The sequence below is a fragment of the Suillus discolor genome (genome assembly GCF_016758755.1).
Source record: "Suillus discolor strain FC423 chromosome Unknown F5147scaffold_97, whole genome shotgun sequence".
In the NCBI taxonomy this organism is placed as follows: domain Eukaryota; kingdom Fungi; phylum Basidiomycota; class Agaricomycetes; order Boletales; family Suillaceae; genus Suillus; species Suillus discolor.
In genome coordinates, this window is record NW_024541344.1 from 1 (window position 1) to 18,528 (window position 18,528).

Below are 18,528 nucleotides of genomic sequence, written 5' to 3' on the forward strand. Positions count from 1 at the left end.
TCATATCTAATCGATCATCAGGCGATCCAGCGATAGCAGTCAGTGGCAGTATTACCTTTCTCAGTGGTTTCTAACACTCCCTTGTAAGCATTTTTTTCCAAACTGAAACACCATCTTTGCATCAAACCAATGCATCGAAAGATTCCCTAGGGCTGAGAAATGAATACAACATCAACACAATCATAATCAAGGATGATCGGATGTATGAGCATCACGTTGCCAGGGTTCAACTATACAACATATGATGTTCGCAGAGCCCAAGACGTCATCAACCCAAGAACTCCTCATCACAACGTCATGGTTGTTTGTTCCAACCTTGACATGGAATGCCAAGATCATAAATATATCTACAGCAGGGTATGGGTTGTATATCACATCAATGTGATCATTACCGACGCACAATGGTCAACTATACTCCAATCAGAATGGGAGTTCCTATGGATTCATTGGTACAAGCCGCTGGATCAGCGTTCCGACTGGTCTACCTCGACTCTAGATCGAGTGAACTTTCCCCCCCTGACGGATGAACACTCATTTGACTTCCTTGATCCTGCAGATGTGCTTCGTGGGTGTCATATTGTACCTCGTTTCACCGCCGGGAGGAGACATAAGGATGGATTGGGAGTATCGGCATGTGCAGGGGACAAGAATGATTGGTGTGAATACTATATCAATCGGTGAGTCAGTTGTATCACATCATAAGTCAGCATTATTCAATTCATCATGTTAGGTTTGTAGATCGCGACATGCTCATGCGCTTTCACTTGGGCTCGGTGTCGGCCACGTGTACTCTCACTGTCGCGCTACGCAGGCTGGGCTTCAACAATCAGACACACCATCACATCCATTTTTGACTGATATTGAAGAACCCGCAGATAACATGGAAGTCGATGAATTCGAATATGAAGATGAGGGTACTGAGAATGGACTGGATATTGAAGAGTCGCTCAGTTCCAGCGACGAATTGTTGTTGGAACAATTCGATGAGATGTATGATAGATAAGTTGATCTATATTATGAGAATTAGGTCTTGAAAATATTGGGGTAACAGCCCAATGTAGCCAGTACATAAAGGATCAGTCATGGCCAGGGCTTGCGGTGCCTTTCAACGGACTTGTCGCTGCTACTGTACAGGTGAATGTGACTATGTTACCGCTATTCCGCTCTTTCACACTAGCGCTACGCTGATGCTCTACACATATTCGCCCTTTTTAGCACTTTTAGTGTCCAAAAGACCTAATTCCACCGGATTAGCAGTACATTTAGGCGACCGCAAGCGAACAGAACTGGGACCTGAAGCAAGTAATTATATTTAAAGGTGGATATTTTCATGTATTGAACCCACCACGTCTTGCTCTGTCTAACATTATGGAACCCCAGAATGTTAACTGTTATTTTTTCGGCGAGACTCATCCAACGTTTTTGCCTCTCGCCATATGTGTTTTTTTTGCCCTGCCAACAATGTTGCTAACTTAGTCCCTTCAGGGAGGTATAACTGGTCGAAGTGAAAGGTTCCATTTCACGGGATACTTGGCGATACCCCCACGACCCGTCCTTTACCCATTATATGTAGGTGGTTCCCATTTCTTTAAGACTTCGAGTATCTCATCACTGGCCGCAGTGTGTCAGTAACCAGCTTGACGCTGTAGGTGGCTGCTTTTGTGGGGATTATACACTCATGTTCCCTGTAGCTAAAGCTCGAAATTACATTACTCGATTATCTGGTATCAAGCATCAAAGACCACGATCCTGCTTACGAACCCGGCCAACAAGGCAAAGAGGTTCCCATCTACATTGATGTATGAATTTGCATCTGGACTGTGGTGCCTTCCCACTGATTAGTCTTGTAGCGCCGTGTCTCGGGGGTGACATTGGATTGGGACATTGCCTGGTACAAACAAGGGCCTGATAAGATTCATCGAGTCTATCAATGGGTGAGCTCACTTTGTAGTATTGAAGTGATCTCATGTAACAATTCCTTAGCCTCAGGATGACACAGACAATGGGGGTAACTACAACACACTTGCCCATTCCGCTGATTATCCTATGGGACACGTTCCTGTGTGCGCTTCTGCTTCTAGTTTCCGGTCTGCTCCCCTTTCCCGCCTGCTTTCCATTCCTCTCCTGGTCTCCTCTCCCTGTCTGACTATAGCCATGTGTTGGCACAATTCTTGAATATTTTCGATTCAATCGAGAACCCTTCGGCATCATCAGGGATTGAAGTTGGCGTCACTACACAGGTTTGCTCTCCAGTCCTCTTCCGGCCCTGAGATGTATTCACCTTTATACCAGGAGATGGCCGGTAACACTTTCGCAATGGCCGAACCTCTAACTTCATGCGAACAACCTTCGGTCATGCCAGGGGTGTATTTGTCAGCACCACAGTCTCCTGTGGGCTCTTCTGTGAACCTCTACTCTCCTATAGACTCTGTACCAGAGTCGTGGATGATGTCTTCCGCTAAGGATGCTAGCAGCATTCAGGTAGGCAATGATGCATCGCAACCAGATGTGCCCAAGGCTGTTTCCTATGCAGACACACTGCATACGATTCTCCCGGGCTTTCCACAATGGAAGCAAACCCTGGTCTGCCTGCGGCTCAAGATGAAACTCGCGGTTTGCTGTGGGGAGGTCCAGAATCCATTTTTACTCATGCAACCAAGTTTTACTGAACAAAGGATGCATTTTTTCGAGACACTCTTTGAGGAGAGTCTTGTCTGTGGTTAACATAGCTCACGAGGACCTGGAACAAGGTCATAAACTCGTTGATCTAATATCTTCTGGACATACTGACCCTTTCCAGTTGTGTCCAATGACTGGGATAACTGTCATTACAACAAATGAAATGTTAGCATTGGTATGTTGCCCACATTGTTTCTATCGGCATCTCTAACCTAGAATAGGTGTCGAAATTGCTTACAGGCTTTACTTCTGAAGTGAAGCATATGGCCAAATTGGCTATCTTGGACACCAGACCAATGTTTGGTTTCGGCCTCCATGACTCGGCCGCCGCAGATCCGAGCCTATTAGCGAACAAGTGTGTGGAGTTCCTTAGGTGCTTCATGTTCCCACACTTTGTATTGCTCCCCATTTCAGTTAGTCTTTTGGATTTCCTTGAGTGTCAAGCTCTTATATATCACGCAGGCCAATGGCTTAATGTGGCTTCTGAAACATGAGATCGTCAAGTCGCTGGTCTACTATCTCATTTTCTGCGCCAGCTCGACTTCTGGTGCCCGAGTCGTGATTGGCGATGAGGAACCAGCTATCTTCAGGACTGCTGCACTCCCACCCGTGGAGACGGTAGTCTTTGTCCTCGTTACTGTAAGTCGCTTATTTTCGTTGAGCTCTCATTCACTTAAAATTGTTGTTTTGAATTAGTGGTACAGCGCCCTCTTCACTCGGCTCACTGAGTTGGTCAAGGTGATAAGAATCTTAGGGCTCCCCGTCAACATCATGGTATCTATATTTCCCAGTTTCTACTATCTATGCACAACTACTGCAGCAACTGTTGGGTCTGCTCGGAGAAACAAATGACCCAGGATACCCAGACCTCCTACAAGTGCTTGTGAGTTTGTGCAACATCAAGTGAGTTGCCAGAGTTAAATTCATCGATGTACTGCTGATTCATGGCAACCTGCAGCAAGTATGATGTCTGCAGGATTACACGCAGTTAAGCACTCCGAAGAAGTTGATACCTTTGATATCTTGTACTGGTCTATTGAAATGTGCATCAGGCTCCGTGTTGTGACCTATTTTGAAAATTCAGACGCTCAACTACAGCAGGTGCCATAGTGTGTGGACATGGGAATCGTGCAAATGCAAGTATGGACGTACATCTGTCAATGTAAGATACCAAAATAGTTAACTGATATTATGCTCACAAACGTTGCATAGGGATCTTCGAGCCTCCGACCATTGAATTGCATAATGATAGATTTTTTACAAAGTGCAGTCTTGTGACGTAATTTTTGGCTATTTGAAATAAATTTCGCCACCGCACAGCCACCGCTAGCTGGCCAGCGCTGGATAACTACTAAACCCTGAACAATTGTGTGAGTTTCCCTTGAGCCTCTTTACTACTCATCCACCACTTCAACATGTTAAATATTAATTCAGGGTTATTTTCTGCATCTGCATCCTTCACGCCTTCGACAAGGCACTTTCTTGAAATCGAGCATACCAAGCACGCCCTCAAATCTTGGCTCCAGAATCAGGGAGATGAAATTGTCAGTCCATGTGTTCTCATACTGTTTTTTCTCTAACACCGACTCCAGGTTCCAGACCCACTCTTCACCACAACTTCCGTGCTATTTGGATGGGTCGACCCCCTTGATCTCATAGCTGTCCTCCAAGTGAGCCTGAGGGTGGCCGCAATAGAGAGACGGCTACTGAAATAACACAACACTATCATTACATTCCTTGTGCGAGGAGGGCAATCCTTGATGGAAGAGAGGATGTATTGAGCTCAGATGGAGGTCTCATTATTTAGTAAAGCTATTGCGAACTTGTGTGAAGAACTGAAGGTCAAATGCTGCCCATGTGAGCCACGTTGTTTGTAAATCATGCCTCACACTCTAAATCTGTTCTTAGCTACATGGTTAAAGATGCAGCTTATACAGAAGGCTGGCGAGGATCTAGTTACACCCCCAGTGACTCAGCCAGCTGATGTTGATCTTTTGCCGGCCAATTGCGATTATTTTGAACTTTCAACTGCTACTCACAAAAAATGCGAAGCATGGCTTGCTACATCATGGCAGTTTGAAGTAGATTTCCCACAAGCTCATGAAGTTCCCGAGCTTTATGAACACCTCTCAATGGTGAGTGCTATTTATAGTTGAAGCTCGCAGTCCTGACGCTATGCAGCATGACAATTATTTTCTTTCCCCTTTGATGGAAGCTTGGTTTGGTCGTGTCACACATTGTACCTACATCACTACATCCTCTGCAGAATACAAGCCTCTACGTACCGATAACACCGAAAGCTTCAAAGCAAAGAAGAACAAAACGCCTGATGCACTCAAGTCCGACTTTTCCATTCTGGAGTCGAAGAAACAACATGCGCAGGCTGAAGTAGACATGTTTTCTGAGGTCATAGCATGCACTGCTGGATTTCAGTACAGTGATGATGGTCTGCTTACAACTTTTGCTTCGGTTGTCTCGCACTAAAATGACCTTAGGGACGTGCACTTCTTCTGGAACTGCTGGAACATTCGAATCACGTCTACCTGTCAACTCTTCCAAATGGTTTGATTATTGGTTTGAAGATTGGTGTTCGACCTCATCTGTATCTTCTGATGCATCTGCGCTCTTCTGATGATCTCACTTGTTGTACCTAGTACATGACATACGCCTACTACATGTTGTATTGATGTAAGTTAACCAGTTTGTTGTACATTAGACTTTATCAGTGCTACTTTCATCGCCACCTTTTTTATTACTTGGATTATTTATGATGATCCCGTCCCACCATTTTATGCCCTTGATGCTATTCACTATACCACCATTTGAGTCCTCACTTTCAGGTCGATCATCCTGTTTCTGAATTGTGCGACGTTGAACATGCGTATTTGATCCCCCACGCACGTAAGTCACAACTAATTCATGGATTCCAAACTCCTGATGAAATGAAAGAGGTAGTGCTCAAAGTCAATGAATAATGTTTTAGTATATCAAGCAAGACTTGTATCCAAATATGTCCAACAGCTAGCGATGTCGCTGTCCAATTTAGGGATCCATTTCTCTGTAAGTTTATCAAGAAATTTTCGATTGTTTTGTTAGTCTCTAATTTGTGGTTCGGGACCAGGTTGGTTGCTCACAGAAAAGCTCCTATTTTGCCGGCACTCTAGCGATTCCAGTATTTTTGATTGCGGTGTTTCGGTCATCATTCTAAATGCCTCTTCCAGCTTCGAAGTCTCCATATTGGTCAACTCAGTGAGTTCGAGTTCCAGCTATATGGATTCTTATGAGTGGTTGTATTCTGTTTACTGATGAAGGAATTTATTCTACAGGAGAATTACTTTGGAGTTCAGAAGATACCCTGAAGCTGTCCTCAACTGAAGCAGGGGTTGGGATGAAGAGTTCATCGCCACTCCAGTCGATGTGTTTACATTTGGTGCTTCTGCTGAACATAGCACACCTATCTATTGGATGTGTGGAAAATTATTCATTGACGATGAAGGCACATTCGCGCATTCCCTTCATCTCTTTGCCAATAATGTATGTGACTTCTCTTTTTGTTTGTTCTTTTGCTCATTCATCTATCTATATAGGACTTACAACTTCTTCCTCACGGTGCTCGCGCTTTTCCGATGGTCATAATAGCAGGTGAAATTCCGTGCAGTACTTCAGGAAAATAAACGCCTCTCAATATGTCACCGGCCCTCAACAGAACGTGTGAGCTCGCTGTTACTATCCCAATTTTTTCCCATTGTCAACAAGCACGTCTTCGTCCAGGGCACCGTGCAAAGTATCACCGGAGGTTGCTGTATCATCACTGTAAAAGACATCGCTTTAGGACCTTCGGATATGGTTACTACTATTGACTAATGAATGGCCGACCATTTACTGCAGCACCTCACAAAGTCACTCGTGTTTCCAGATAGCAATTCACCCTTATTTACCTCAAGCGGATGTCATTCCTTAAAGTTGGCGAAAGACGTATCAGTTTTTTGGGCTGGACACACTGACGATCAGTGTTTTTAAATACAGTAGCGTTTTTATTTGTTTATCACGCTTATGACTCTTTAAATGTCTCCCAGAACACCTCAAGACATACTGCCCCATCATCCAATATCGTATTATTGGAGGAGAGGACACTTAATCACGCTAACATTGGAGGATTAATGATACGTGTTGTTACAACCTCGTAGCATTGAGTAGAGTCTTTTAAAAAAATAATAAGCATTTGTTTAATGGACGCGAAGTATTTCACTACAGTGCGGTACATTATCGAAGTCCTCCGGCAATCGTCCTCACTGGGGAGGAATGAAGATGGTGATATTGAAGCTCTTCGTCATGGGCGCGTACTTGGACCTCCCATCACACATCTTATTCCTCACTTTCCTTTCCCCGCCGTTCCCATTCCCCTCCCTTGGATAGTGAATGTCAATGCAAACCAACACCGAATGCAAGGTACATACTGTTTATCCACTAATGACTGCCTGAATCTAATCACTTGACATCTTATTTCCTTCTCCTCCCCTTTTGTTGGGAAAGCACAGCAATTCTAAGAGGAGTTAGTAGAAATATGTGTGACAAACGTAAGTTACTCACAGGTTTTTGTATGCCCATAGCTCAAGTTAGTTTCCAATGAAAATAGGCAGGAGATACAGCGAGATATTCTGCAAATAGTAACCAGATCAGCGGGCTCCTTACAAACATCAATGACAAAGTCCAAAGCGACTCTCACTATGTACCTACTCCATAAGTACGTTTTGGATTGTCCTATGCATGGCAACCAGCTTTGGCCAGAATGGGTGCGATGTCCCTTCAACATCATCAAACTTCTACTTACCTCTCAAATGCAGCATGTATTCAAGTGCTTATTTCTGCACGGTATTATGGAGTGGCTTGTTTTGTCCCCTTTCGCAAGCCATGTCCTTTGTTACCTCGTCAATTTTCTGGTGTGGCCTAATCATCGTGTCACATTTTGAAATTTTCATCACGGCATTCTTCGTTACACTCATGGTAAGTCGAGAAGAAACCTCATTTGATCTTACCAATGATTTGTCTGTTTCAGAGCACAACCTTGCCGACTCAAACGGATTTGAAGAATATTCTCAAGCACCCTCCCCACCACCATCTAGGACACCTTCTCCCTCCTCTACAATGCCTACTACCTCCAACTTATGCCCAAGATCTCAAAGCCCTCCATATCGTCAAACACCTAGTGCCTAAGCAAACACTCAGCGGTGCTTTCAACGCGCTACTAGATAGGTAGTTACAAGCAGGCCGTCACATTTGTAGTGTTTGCAGCTTCGATGCAATATATCTTACTATTTAAAATGTCACAACACATTAACTGGAAGTGTGATGATGACCAGACAGGTAATTATAACTGATGACGGTAGTTTATGTAGCCTGTATACAATTTAGATCAGACTTCTCCCGTTATTTAAAACAGGTCACAACACATTATAAGTTTACTGGAAATGCGAAAGGGCCAGACAGGTAATTACAAGCGGGCTGTCACGATTGTAATTTTTGCAGCTTCAATGCGATTTAGATATGATATATTTCACTATTCAAAAAATGTCACAGCACTTTATAGATCTACTAGAAATGTGATGATTGCCTCGCAAGTGGACTGTCATGATGGTAGGTTTTGTAGCTTGTATACAGTTTAGATAAGACATATCCCGTCACTTAAAAAAGGCCACAATACATTATAAGTTTACTGGAGATGCGAAAGGGCCAGACAGGTAATTACAAGCGGGTTGTCACTATTGTAATTTTTGCAGCTTCAATGTAATTTAGATATGTCATATTTCACTATTTAAAAAATGTCACAGCGCATTATGAATCTACTGAAAATGTGATGTCATACAGCCATTCAATTACAGTACATGGATATGTGGCTATCTCATTGTTGTCTGCTTCCAAGATGTACATCAAGGTGACGCTTCTCTTGCATAGTTGTATCTTATTTCACCTATGTGTGATACCACGATAAAAATATCTAAGGCTAAAAAATGATGTACAATAATGCGTTTTGATTACCAATTCTGCCTGGTCATATCAAGTCAGAGTTAATTTCCTGATGCAAATAATGTCACCCATTGGAAACTTAGCACGATGTTGGTAATACATGGTGTTTGAGCAGGGGGACAACGGGATTTGAGTGTTTTGCCTACTGTAATTGTTAGTTGTCACAGTATATGTACATAAATGGAACAACATATGATACAATCACAGACAGGGAGATAACAAATGCAGTAACAGGAGATAAGATTCAAATAAAAAAAGGAGACAAAGACAATGCAGACTCAAAAACTGGAGAATGTGAGGACAGGAAAATTGGGAGACGGGAGACGGGAGACGGGAGACGGGAGACGGGAGACGGGAGACGGGAGACGGGAGACGGGAGACGGGAGACGGGAGACGGGAGACGGGAGACGGGAGACGGGAGACGGGAGACGGGAGACGGGAGACGGGAGACGGGAGACGGGAGACGGGAGACGGGAGACGGGAGACGGGAGACGGGAGACGGGAGACGGGAGGATGTAGGAGACAATTGGGAGATGGGTAGGTGTCGGAAAACAGTTAGGTACCATTGTAATACTGCTGGATTACAAGTTCGGCTCGGCACCTTAAGAGGGCCTTATAAGGCATTTTAACAGGCCGTTCTGAGGCACAGCAAGGCAAAACTCAACATAAGGTCATCAAAAGGGCCCTTATAAGTGCCTTTTAATGGGCATTAAAATATTATCTTACCCATTTAAAAGCCCTTATAAGGACACCCTCCAAATAGAGCATTAAAATGTCTTGCAAGGCCTTAAAACCCTGGGAACTTTTTTCCAACAGGCAAAGATGGGAAAATAAATACATTGAATGATACTGTTATATATTTTGTAATTTTGTCAGAATCCTGCTCAAAGAATGTAGAACTGACTGATCTTACTATGTACTTTATGTGGTGGTAGATTGTACTTTTAGTTTTTTTGAACTGCTCATAAATGTATTTTCCAAATTATCCAAAATGTACAATTTATTAGGATGCAGCCTGAGGCCAGGAAGCCAAAGGAGGGCATAGCCCTCCTTGGCTTCCTGTGACGAAGGAACAACACTCATTTTCCTCCCCTGAAGGAGCGCTACGCGCTCCTTCGATTTGTGCCGAAGGCACAACGGGCGTGAGCTCGTATTTAATGGGAGATTTTGGTCGGAGTAGAAAAGAGTAGAAACCATGGCATGGTATGAGGTGGATATATAAGGAAACATTCCTTAATCAGGACGTGAGAACAAAAAATGCGCAACGAGGCTCGAAACGTTTGAATTTTGCCTCATTCACATCGTACAAAGTACTGTATCCTCTCAAACGTCATAGCGCATCGAGCAGCAGTACTGAACATCAAATAGGATGATAAGATGATATCATCTAATGCATTCCACCCCTCCTTCTTGTTCCTTTGCGAACAGCCATGGGCGAAGGTCGTTATTTTTCGCTATGATCCCCGCCCTCATGATGTCATCTCACCACACCACCTTTTCAGACTTGCACAACGATGAGCAGTTCCGCCGAGTTCTGAACAGTCAGCACTATATTTCAAGTTAATTTCTTGCAAGGCGCATAGGATAACTTGCTCTTCAATATGACTCCAATAACTACGGCTTTGCACACGACCTCATCCCTTCACCTGGTGACCGCTGTGCATAGCATTTTGGCCCTTCCAGCGCCCTCCACACCCTCAAAACACCTGATCGCATTTCACCACATCTTCGATACCTCGTCACCTTCCAAACCTGATGTGCGTGCATTGCATGAGCGCTATTTTTTTTGCCAGCGCTTCATTCACGTGTCTGCTTTGTCTACTACTTCCATGCGCAGCACCCATATCTCGATTCGGTCGTATCTCATGGAATGTGGCCATATGCCAGCAGATATATCTCCCTTGCTCTGGGCATGAAGTTCGCTCGAGGTTGGGTAGCATGTGTATAATACTCCTATAGCCAATTCTATGCTATCTGTACGAGGCGGTATCGGTGTGTCACATGCAAGATCCCTATATAACTTCTACATGATGAATAAGAGGGAGAAGGACGACACGCATCTGCTTTGGTCACTGATACTTCATTTAGTGAGCGGCACTTCATTGATCCAATCATCTAGAACTATTCTACAGTACTGAAATCACCCCATTTTAGTGCTCGGCACGCAAAATATGATGTTATTACAATATTTGGGAGCCGAAATACTTCGGAAGAGCAAGAAGGCACCTGCAGCTCGGCGTGGGGGGTTCCATCCGGATCGTGGCGAGCGTCAGATTCAGATATTCGGCTTATCGCAGAACGTTCAGACCGGTGCTTGTACTAGTAGAAACAAGGTACGGATGCCACAAAACCTTCCCGTATTATATATATCGAAACCCTGATCAAACAACGTTCCTGTTAACAAAATTATGTGTTCAAACTTCGGTTCAGGACTGGACGGCAGCAGCGCTAGTAATGATGGCTGCTTCAATGAATAAACACCCTAGACTCGGACCAAGCAATATCTGGTATGGACGACTATCAAAGTTCGTTCAATTTTCAACTCACTTTATAGTACTGCCCGGGCCCAATTCAGTGTCAACTCCAAGGTGAAAGGCTGTATCTGCCCATGGTCCATGGAACAGCACCTCGATACACATCAACATGTTCATTGAAATTTTCACCATTTCTACTATTTTTGCCGTTCTCCTTTCCCAAGCCCACATCGTGGACACGACAAAACCGGAAGCCATCCTTTAGCATACAACTGACAAAACAGCGGTTCCATACTTAAAAGTTCGCATCCGAAGTTCGGTTCAGGACTGAACGGCAGCAGCACTATTGATGGTTGCCTCGATGAATAAATACCTCGGACCCACTATAACACCGGGTATGATGGTATTGTTTATTCAACGCCGTTCAACTCATTGTACTAACCCCACTAGTACTATCCAGTTCAGTGTAGACTCCACGGTGAAAGGCCACTGGTGGACAGATTTGAAAGGTTGCATCTGCCCATGGAACAGCACTGGCCTAGACCTCGATACACATCGACATGTTCATTTCAATCTTCACAATTGTTATCTCTCCCTTCTTCTTTCCCAAGCCTATTATATTATGGCCGGCGGCCACCTCACAACAGGAAACCGTCCCTTATTATACATCTAACCAAACAGAGCCACCATTTACAAAAGTTCGCATCCGAACTTCAGTCAAGGACTGGACAGTGGCTGGCTGCCTCGGGCCTGGTAACATCCGGTATGATGACGTTCAAAGCTCGTTATACTTTCAGCTCAATTTACTGACCTTAGTACTGCCCAATCCAGTGTAGGCTCCGTTGAACTCAGGCCACTGGCCGATATATTCAAAAGGTCGCATCTGCCCATGAAACAGCATTCACTTAGACCTCGATACACATCGAAATGATCACTCGAATCTTCACGATTTCTGTTGTCTCCCTTCTCCTCTCCAAAGCCTGTGTTATGGCCGCTATTATTACTGCTGCTAACACAACCTCAACCAATTCGATCGATTGTGGTGACGGCCAGCCTTTTTGCTGCATAGAGGTGAGGAAGATTCATAAATGTAGAAAGACACCTGTGCTTACCTGTGTTGCAAAAGGATCGGTCTCAAGTGGGGAATGTTAATGATGACGCGTGCCAAAGCTACTCAGAGAATTGTTCAAGTGGCTACTTACCATCTTGTTGCAACATAGTGACCAACATGAAGGTAAGCGTCACAACTCGACACCACAGCTCGATCAATCTCAATTTGTAACAGGACTATTATTACTGCGAGGAGGGTTGACAATAGGGTTGTCCGACATTTTGAAGCACGGTACCTCAGTGAAGGACACTCGTCGGTTTGGACTTTCGAACGGACTATACCATAGATTTATCTTAAATGCATAATATTCCACTCAGGCTGGTGCAAAAAATATCTCAAACTTCTGTGTCATCATTCAGTACTTAGTTTGAACCGCCAGTAAGCACACCGTGACCGGTAGCATCATCTGGACTCGTTATAAAATGAAGCTCTGCCTTGTACGGCGTAGGAATGGAATATAGAATATCGTTGTATTTCATCAACTAGTCTCGTGAAAGGCGCACCACTGGGTGTCGGAAGGCGGGAATTGGACACATGTCATCAGAGAATCGATAAAAAAAATGAGAAGAGTAATATATACTAGCAGAGCACCGCAACGATGCACCGGTGCAACCAGTCGACTTCCCGCAGACTATCATGTATGTAGGATGGCTGATTCCGCTCGAAAAGGCAACAGCGCGTCACGAAGCCGCCCACCGTGTACGTACGCGTTGAAGCGGCTGTGGAGTCGCTCCCTGAACGATTCTCGATTCTATCCGATTCTGTCGGAAAACTCGAGGACAGAATCGGCGCGAGGATCGACGTATTTGATTCCCTCTAACATGAGCATCAAACAAGGCAACTGTAGCGGACTTGCAACTGCAATACCTGCTAGTACTACTATGAGTGAGTAGAGGCCATATATATAGGCATGTGGCCCAGTAAGAACTTTGTCACGTTATGTAATGATTTGCGGTCACTGCCATCTCACATTTCCCACACTCCTCCGTGCCCACCACTATGATATGATACACATCCACCTATCCACTGTAGATAAGTATTAGTGCTGCTCATGCACTGCATTCCGCTACAGTTCCCGCAACATGTTCAACTCAGTTGCTCTTGCACGTCACAATATTGTGTAGAATGCCACAGTGACACAACTTGAAGTTGCGAACGCACATTTGATGAGCTTCACGACATCATGAGGACTTTCTGCTTGGTATGGTTTGGACACCAACGAATACGACGAACGCCAAACCAGAATAGTCACTGTGAGTGTAATGCCCTTTTTTGACAACTCAAACATTTTATTTCAGAAACTCTACCACGTCACTATCGCTGGTGAAGGGGCTGATGCCAAACGGCTCCTTGCCAGAGTTCAACGCATACCGGGACTCACTCTGGAAGACACGTCAAGTGGTATTCTTTTTATTCTATGTTCTAGTCTTATTGTGTTAATACTCACTACTGCAGGGCTACGACATTGAGACTTTAGCAGGAAGTACTACTGTGGCTATTAATATCCATATCGCGCAATCATTTGTGTGTTATGTCTAGATTCAAGTTGCCGACTGTATGTGGACCGCAAACATAGTCAAAATTCTTGCGAAGTCCTTCGTTGGCACACTCACTACATTAGCCAGGTAAGATGATCAGCCGGGGAGTAGAATCGGGCATGCATGTGGGTGGCCCATTGATTTTTGTTGCTTCGTAATCCTCGGAATGCATTGTTTTCTGTCAATTTGTGTCGGTACATTCTGAGAACCAGGGGACGCGAGTCATCTAATCAAATATACGGAAATCTAACTACTCGATGTTTCGTAGGCTGGCATCAATCAGCACCACTACCCGTCTGAGTATCGACGGAACAATCTACGAAGATAGTGCTGGAGCAGCTCTATAGAGTGACCATCTTCCCTGGTTGGTTTGCGGATTTACGGATACAGGTAATCAGTGTAAGTCACCAGAGATGGACATACAGTGGATTATTAAATGTATACAGCAATTACTAAAGCTACAGACGCAGATACTGGTGATACATAAATAACCAGCAGTAATGACACTCCACCCGTTGAAGTCTTCTATGGCAATAGGCTTACTCATAATAACGATAATGATGACGAAAGCCACGTAGATAGCACTATTATATGTCAGAAATAGATAATGTCTCTTATGTGAAATCCGACTAAGTCCTCGTTGGCTCAACGCCAACCAACATCAACCACTGCACAGCTCAAAACACCAACCACACCCCGCTCACGACGACACCTAGTATAACGCTCATACCACCACATAGACTCCTCGACGCGCCGCTCGTACTGGTACTGCTAGCAGCCGGCGTCGTCGTAGTTGTACTCGACGTCTGAAAGTGTCATACGGCATCAGAATCGCCATCACAACAATAAATGATCAACACATACATATGATGATGAGGCTGCTTCGTTGACCTGGATACCAGGATCCGGGTCTGTGCCCGTACTAATAGCTGCTGACGTGGGAACCGCCTCAACTGGCCCAGAAGAGGTTGCGCTGGCATCCAATACATGCAGCATAGGACGACCGAATTGTGGTACAGCAGAGGCTGTGATTGTGGGATCAATATGAGCACGCAGAAATACAGCGGCTGCACGTACCAGACATTGAAAACAAGCTGAGCGTTATCATGAACGCTGATACAGCGGTAATAAACGTCGAGCGGAAAATAAACATCATCTTGGCTTGCAAGTAGAGTTGAAAGAACGAATGAATGAGTGAGCGGGTGGTAAAGAACTCAAGGTATTGTTGCTGGTTGATGCTCCGTTATAAGAAGAGAATAAAGGAAGGCGGCTCTGAGACTTGTAAGTACGAGCAGTTACTGTGCGGCTAATGCTTCGTCACTCAACTATATAGCCCTGATTCCAGTTACAAGACGCGTCATATAGGGAAACTGCTGCGAAGATGTATGTCGTCGATCGCTGTCTTCAAAGGAATGAATATTAATGGGACCAAACAACAAATGTCATGGGTACACTTACATTGCGGAGTTGCAGGGCCAATTAACCCGCAGTCTTTGTATTATTTACCAATCTAAACTGGTTCCACGTAGGGCGAATCACTTGGTCGCATGCTGAATACAAGGAGTTGAGTAACTTCTGCGAAGTTTTTGACAAAGTGAGTCCCAAATACGGAAACAAGGCTGCGGCGTAAATGCGTGTGGGAAACCCTAACCCTAGATCATGGTTCATTATTCAAGACGAGAATGATCTGGAGCAAGGTGAATTGATGGAACCACAAAATAAGGTACTAGTAAGCTAAGAGTGCGCACTGTAGGAACAATTGGAGGAGTAAACTCAATCGACATCATCCACCACTCCCACCGGACAAGACTGCGGGTTATTTATTGCAACGAACGTTACGCCCCCAGAATTACTTGATTGGCTTGATGCTTGGGAGGGATTGGGGGTATGTGGCGGCTTTTGCTTGCTCTTTGGCTTTGCGAACTTGCGCTTCTGCTGTCTGCAGAAATCCCACAGTGCATCAAGGGCATCGCAGAGGAAGACTTTACTTGGTTTCTCAGAGAGTCTTTGCCGTCAGTTCAATCAATTGATCTCAGAGATGAGTGGGGAGGAACACACCGTCCCGTCATCTCATCCACTATATCTGGTGCACCCAAGAACGGCATCATCTCGACGATTAGAGTATACAGTTTCAGCAACACCGACGCCCCTCCCTTGATTGTCCGGCCCGCTTCTATCCAACCCACAAGATGTGCCTTTAGGTTTGGACGGAAATCTTCCCGCAGGTCATCCAGATCCGGATCCTGGATATCCATGTCAATGTACCCGAGCGGGTCGGCATCGTCCATAGCCCCTTCCATCCCAGGGGGGAGAGGAAGCCCCATCATAAGCGCCGCCAGTGCCATCGGATGGGCAGTATCACTTGTAGGTGACACTACAGCACCCACCCAGCGGTCAATCCGCCCTCGTCGCCCCAGTGCCTCCGAATGCAATGCCATAATCTCAGTCAGCTCCGTCCTATTGGCCTGAACATCAATATGGCAAAATGCGTTCCGTACGGCGGCGTGGATGGCGTGCACAGTGTTGAGCAGCTCTTTTTCGACGATGCGCAGTGCATTGAGCTGGTAGGATGGTTCTGTAGAAAGTATTACGGTTGCAAGCTGGTGTGCGGGCGCGTCGCAGGGACGCAGAAGGTAAGAGTGGCTGGCGAGTAGAGTACTGATATTATCTGTATGTGAATGCAACGCACATATATGCAGTGCTGCGGCAAAATTCTCGGGGCTGTAGGTGGCTATGCGCATGAGTGTGGGGAGGAGCTCTTCGCAAAGGTCATCCTCATCCGTTGCATCCGCTTCAGATATGACACTGATACTTGCAAAGAGAATTGGACTAGGCGAGGTAGCAAAGATAGAAATGAGAGAGGTGCGAATGAGATTGCGGAGGGAGGTGCAAACGTTGTTGAACTTGCTAGACCAATGAGATGCGTGGGAACCACAAGGACATTGAGCATCGCTGCAAGCGGTGCCATCGGAGTTTGCGTCAGTATCAGTGTACTCTTCGCTGTAGTCATCGTCATAATCGACATCATCATCGAAATCGTCTTCGTCGTCATCGGCTGGTGCCATGGTGTAAAGGTCATCGCAGTTTAATCGAGTCAGTGGTGCTTACATTTTTGACCACCGTAGAGTAATAGCTCGAGGGCGTTCCAGCCAAATTGGGAGCGAATATCGTCTAGCATATCTGGAATGGCAGACTTCTGACGCTTAGTGCCATCGGCAAGCATGACTACGAAAAGGTCGCGCCAAATCCAAAGCATGACACGATCGAGGTTGTGCGCGCCAGTGAAATGGAAAGACTTGACGACCTTGCCAGAGGAGCGCCTGATCTTCACAGAGATGTACATGTTCATAAAGGAACACTTGCACCTGAAACGATATAAGTTACACCAAGGAGGACATGAAGACACCTTACCCGACTCTCGCGTCACCGATCTGTTCGATTGCTTTAAACGCGTGCAAAAGACAATCATGGGCCTTTGAAAAGTTTGTACCGTACTCGTATACGACTCTCCAGATATCATTGAGCCAGTCGATGACGCTCTCGATGGCTTCTGCGAGAAGTTCTTCTTTGCGAGACTTTTCTTTCACATAAGAACGTTTGTGGTCGCGGGCTAGTTCGTCCAGGAGTGAAGCGATCTCCAATTTCTTTGCTTTCAGGTTCAGGGATGGCATGCTAGCATATGTTTTGTGCATGCGTGCTGCTGATGCAAGAATGAGGTTTGATTTCGGTTTGGAAACCACATCAAGGAGGGGTGCAAGTGAGTTCTCGACAAGAGCGTACTGTGCATCGGCTGGAAGGGATTGATAAAGCTGTAGAAACCTATTAGAGTGGTGATGAACCGGACCTCGTGTTATAAACGTAAAATTAAGCTTACTTTGCACTGGTTGAGGTGGAGGCCATCAAATGGGATTCGGATAAGTCGGAACTCGCTAGATCATCGTGTCTTTCGTAATGTGACATTTGTTCTTGTGACCGTGTTTCCATTCTCTGCCCCTTGGTGAGTATTGTTTCTGATATGAACGTAGGAAATACAGCTGGCCCCAGCGCTACTAGCTATAGCTGGCTTGATGGCGCCTTAACCTGGCACAGGAATGAAATGTCCTGTGAGATTGGACCCGGACTTCCTTGTAAAGGCTTTGCCTCGAGGCAGCGCTTCCAATATCACGGCCCTTTTCCACCCCTACAGTCTGTTTGCAACGCAGCACGCCACGTTGGAAACGCGCGTACGTTTGAACTTGCGCTGACTGGCGCATTCTTCAACTCGTTATCTCTCAGATCTATCCTTTGCTCTCTTCCACCATCAACAGCGAACACAACAAGTCATCGAGAGCTCAGATACAATTAGCCCATGACAACTTCACAGTCCCCACATAAACAAAGAAAAGTTCAAATGTTTTCCGGTGTTCAAGGTTTGTGCCATTTATTTTTTGCTCTCGTGCCTGTTGTTCCCATCGCAGCCCAACTTGGTGTGGATCATCATCAACCATCACGATTAGCTTGTTCCGGGCGTTCGTGCGTTACCGATACATCCTTCACATCATCGTCTATTTTACGTCTACTACTACAATATCACACTTCTTCCATTGTCATTCACTAGTCGTTATTACAACGCTAGCGGATCTTCTCTTATCCAATAACCGCTCCAAACCCCAAAACTGACCCTTTATATCAGGTTCGTCCCAGAACACCCCACCTCGTGAAA

The 18,528-nt window shown here is 45.3% G+C and overlaps 7 protein-coding genes across 7 annotated transcripts; 4 read left to right on the forward strand and 3 right to left on the reverse strand.

Moving 5' to 3' along the window:
• Window positions 1–192: 192 nt before the first annotated feature.
• Window positions 193–5,311, forward strand: F5147DRAFT_780001 (uncharacterized protein; the record flags this gene model as incomplete). The annotated part of the gene is made up of 20 exons (XM_041442386.1): window positions 193–677; window positions 739–990; window positions 1,062–1,134; window positions 1,486–1,569; window positions 1,622–1,645; window positions 1,692–1,799; window positions 1,851–1,934; window positions 1,984–2,158; window positions 2,215–2,240; window positions 2,293–2,613; window positions 2,801–2,854; window positions 2,901–3,092; window positions 3,142–3,318; window positions 3,376–3,417; window positions 3,500–3,566; window positions 4,114–4,223; window positions 4,272–4,349; window positions 4,602–4,814; window positions 4,861–5,125; window positions 5,175–5,311. The coding sequence occupies 20 exons, from the start codon at window positions 193–195 to the stop codon at window positions 5,309–5,311; spliced, it is 2,967 nt and encodes a 988-aa protein (XP_041286488.1).
• Window positions 5,312–7,590: 2,279 nt separating this feature from the next.
• On the forward strand, window positions 7,591–7,936 carry F5147DRAFT_780002 (uncharacterized protein; the record flags this gene model as incomplete). Its single annotated transcript, XM_041442387.1, has 2 exons — window positions 7,591–7,683; window positions 7,736–7,936. The coding sequence occupies 2 exons, from the start codon at window positions 7,591–7,593 to the stop codon at window positions 7,934–7,936; spliced, it is 294 nt and encodes a 97-aa protein (XP_041286489.1).
• Window positions 7,937–8,744: 808 nt separating this feature from the next.
• On the reverse strand, window positions 8,745–9,269 carry F5147DRAFT_780003 (uncharacterized protein; the record flags this gene model as incomplete). Its single annotated transcript, XM_041442388.1, has 2 exons — window positions 8,745–8,845; window positions 8,990–9,269. 2 exons carry the CDS (start codon window positions 9,267–9,269, stop codon window positions 8,745–8,747), a joined length of 381 nt encoding a protein of 126 aa, XP_041286490.1.
• Window positions 9,270–9,992: 723 nt separating this feature from the next.
• Window positions 9,993–10,675, forward strand: F5147DRAFT_723726 (uncharacterized protein). The gene is made up of 2 exons (XM_041438996.1): window positions 9,993–10,143; window positions 10,206–10,675. The coding sequence occupies exon 2, from the start codon at window positions 10,305–10,307 to the stop codon at window positions 10,617–10,619; it is 315 nt and encodes a 104-aa protein (XP_041286491.1). The 5' UTR covers window positions 9,993–10,143; window positions 10,206–10,304; the 3' UTR covers window positions 10,620–10,675.
• A 1,260-nt stretch (window positions 10,676–11,935) lies between these two features.
• F5147DRAFT_723730 (uncharacterized protein) lies at window positions 11,936–12,636 on the forward strand. The gene is made up of 3 exons (XM_041438997.1): window positions 11,936–12,248; window positions 12,304–12,411; window positions 12,463–12,636. The coding sequence occupies exons 1-3, from the start codon at window positions 12,105–12,107 to the stop codon at window positions 12,487–12,489; spliced, it is 279 nt and encodes a 92-aa protein (XP_041286492.1). The 5' UTR covers window positions 11,936–12,104; the 3' UTR covers window positions 12,490–12,636.
• Window positions 12,637–14,186: 1,550 nt separating this feature from the next.
• F5147DRAFT_723734 (uncharacterized protein) lies at window positions 14,187–15,150 on the reverse strand. Its single transcript, XM_041438998.1, has 3 exons — window positions 14,904–15,150; window positions 14,691–14,851; window positions 14,187–14,632 (listed from the first exon to the last, which is right to left on the reverse strand). Exons 1-3 carry the CDS (start codon window positions 14,980–14,982, stop codon window positions 14,504–14,506), a joined length of 369 nt encoding a protein of 122 aa, XP_041286493.1. The 5' UTR covers window positions 14,983–15,150; the 3' UTR covers window positions 14,187–14,503.
• Window positions 15,151–15,675: 525 nt separating this feature from the next.
• Window positions 15,676–18,227, reverse strand: F5147DRAFT_823141 (uncharacterized protein; the record flags this gene model as incomplete). The annotated part of the gene is made up of 6 exons (XM_041443759.1): window positions 17,701–18,227; window positions 17,238–17,645; window positions 16,935–17,191; window positions 15,885–16,881; window positions 15,810–15,831; window positions 15,676–15,765 (listed from the first exon to the last, which is right to left on the reverse strand). Exons 1-6 carry the CDS (start codon window positions 17,808–17,810, stop codon window positions 15,676–15,678), a joined length of 1,884 nt encoding a protein of 627 aa, XP_041286494.1. The 5' UTR covers window positions 17,811–18,227.
• Window positions 18,228–18,528: the final 301 nt, after the last annotated feature.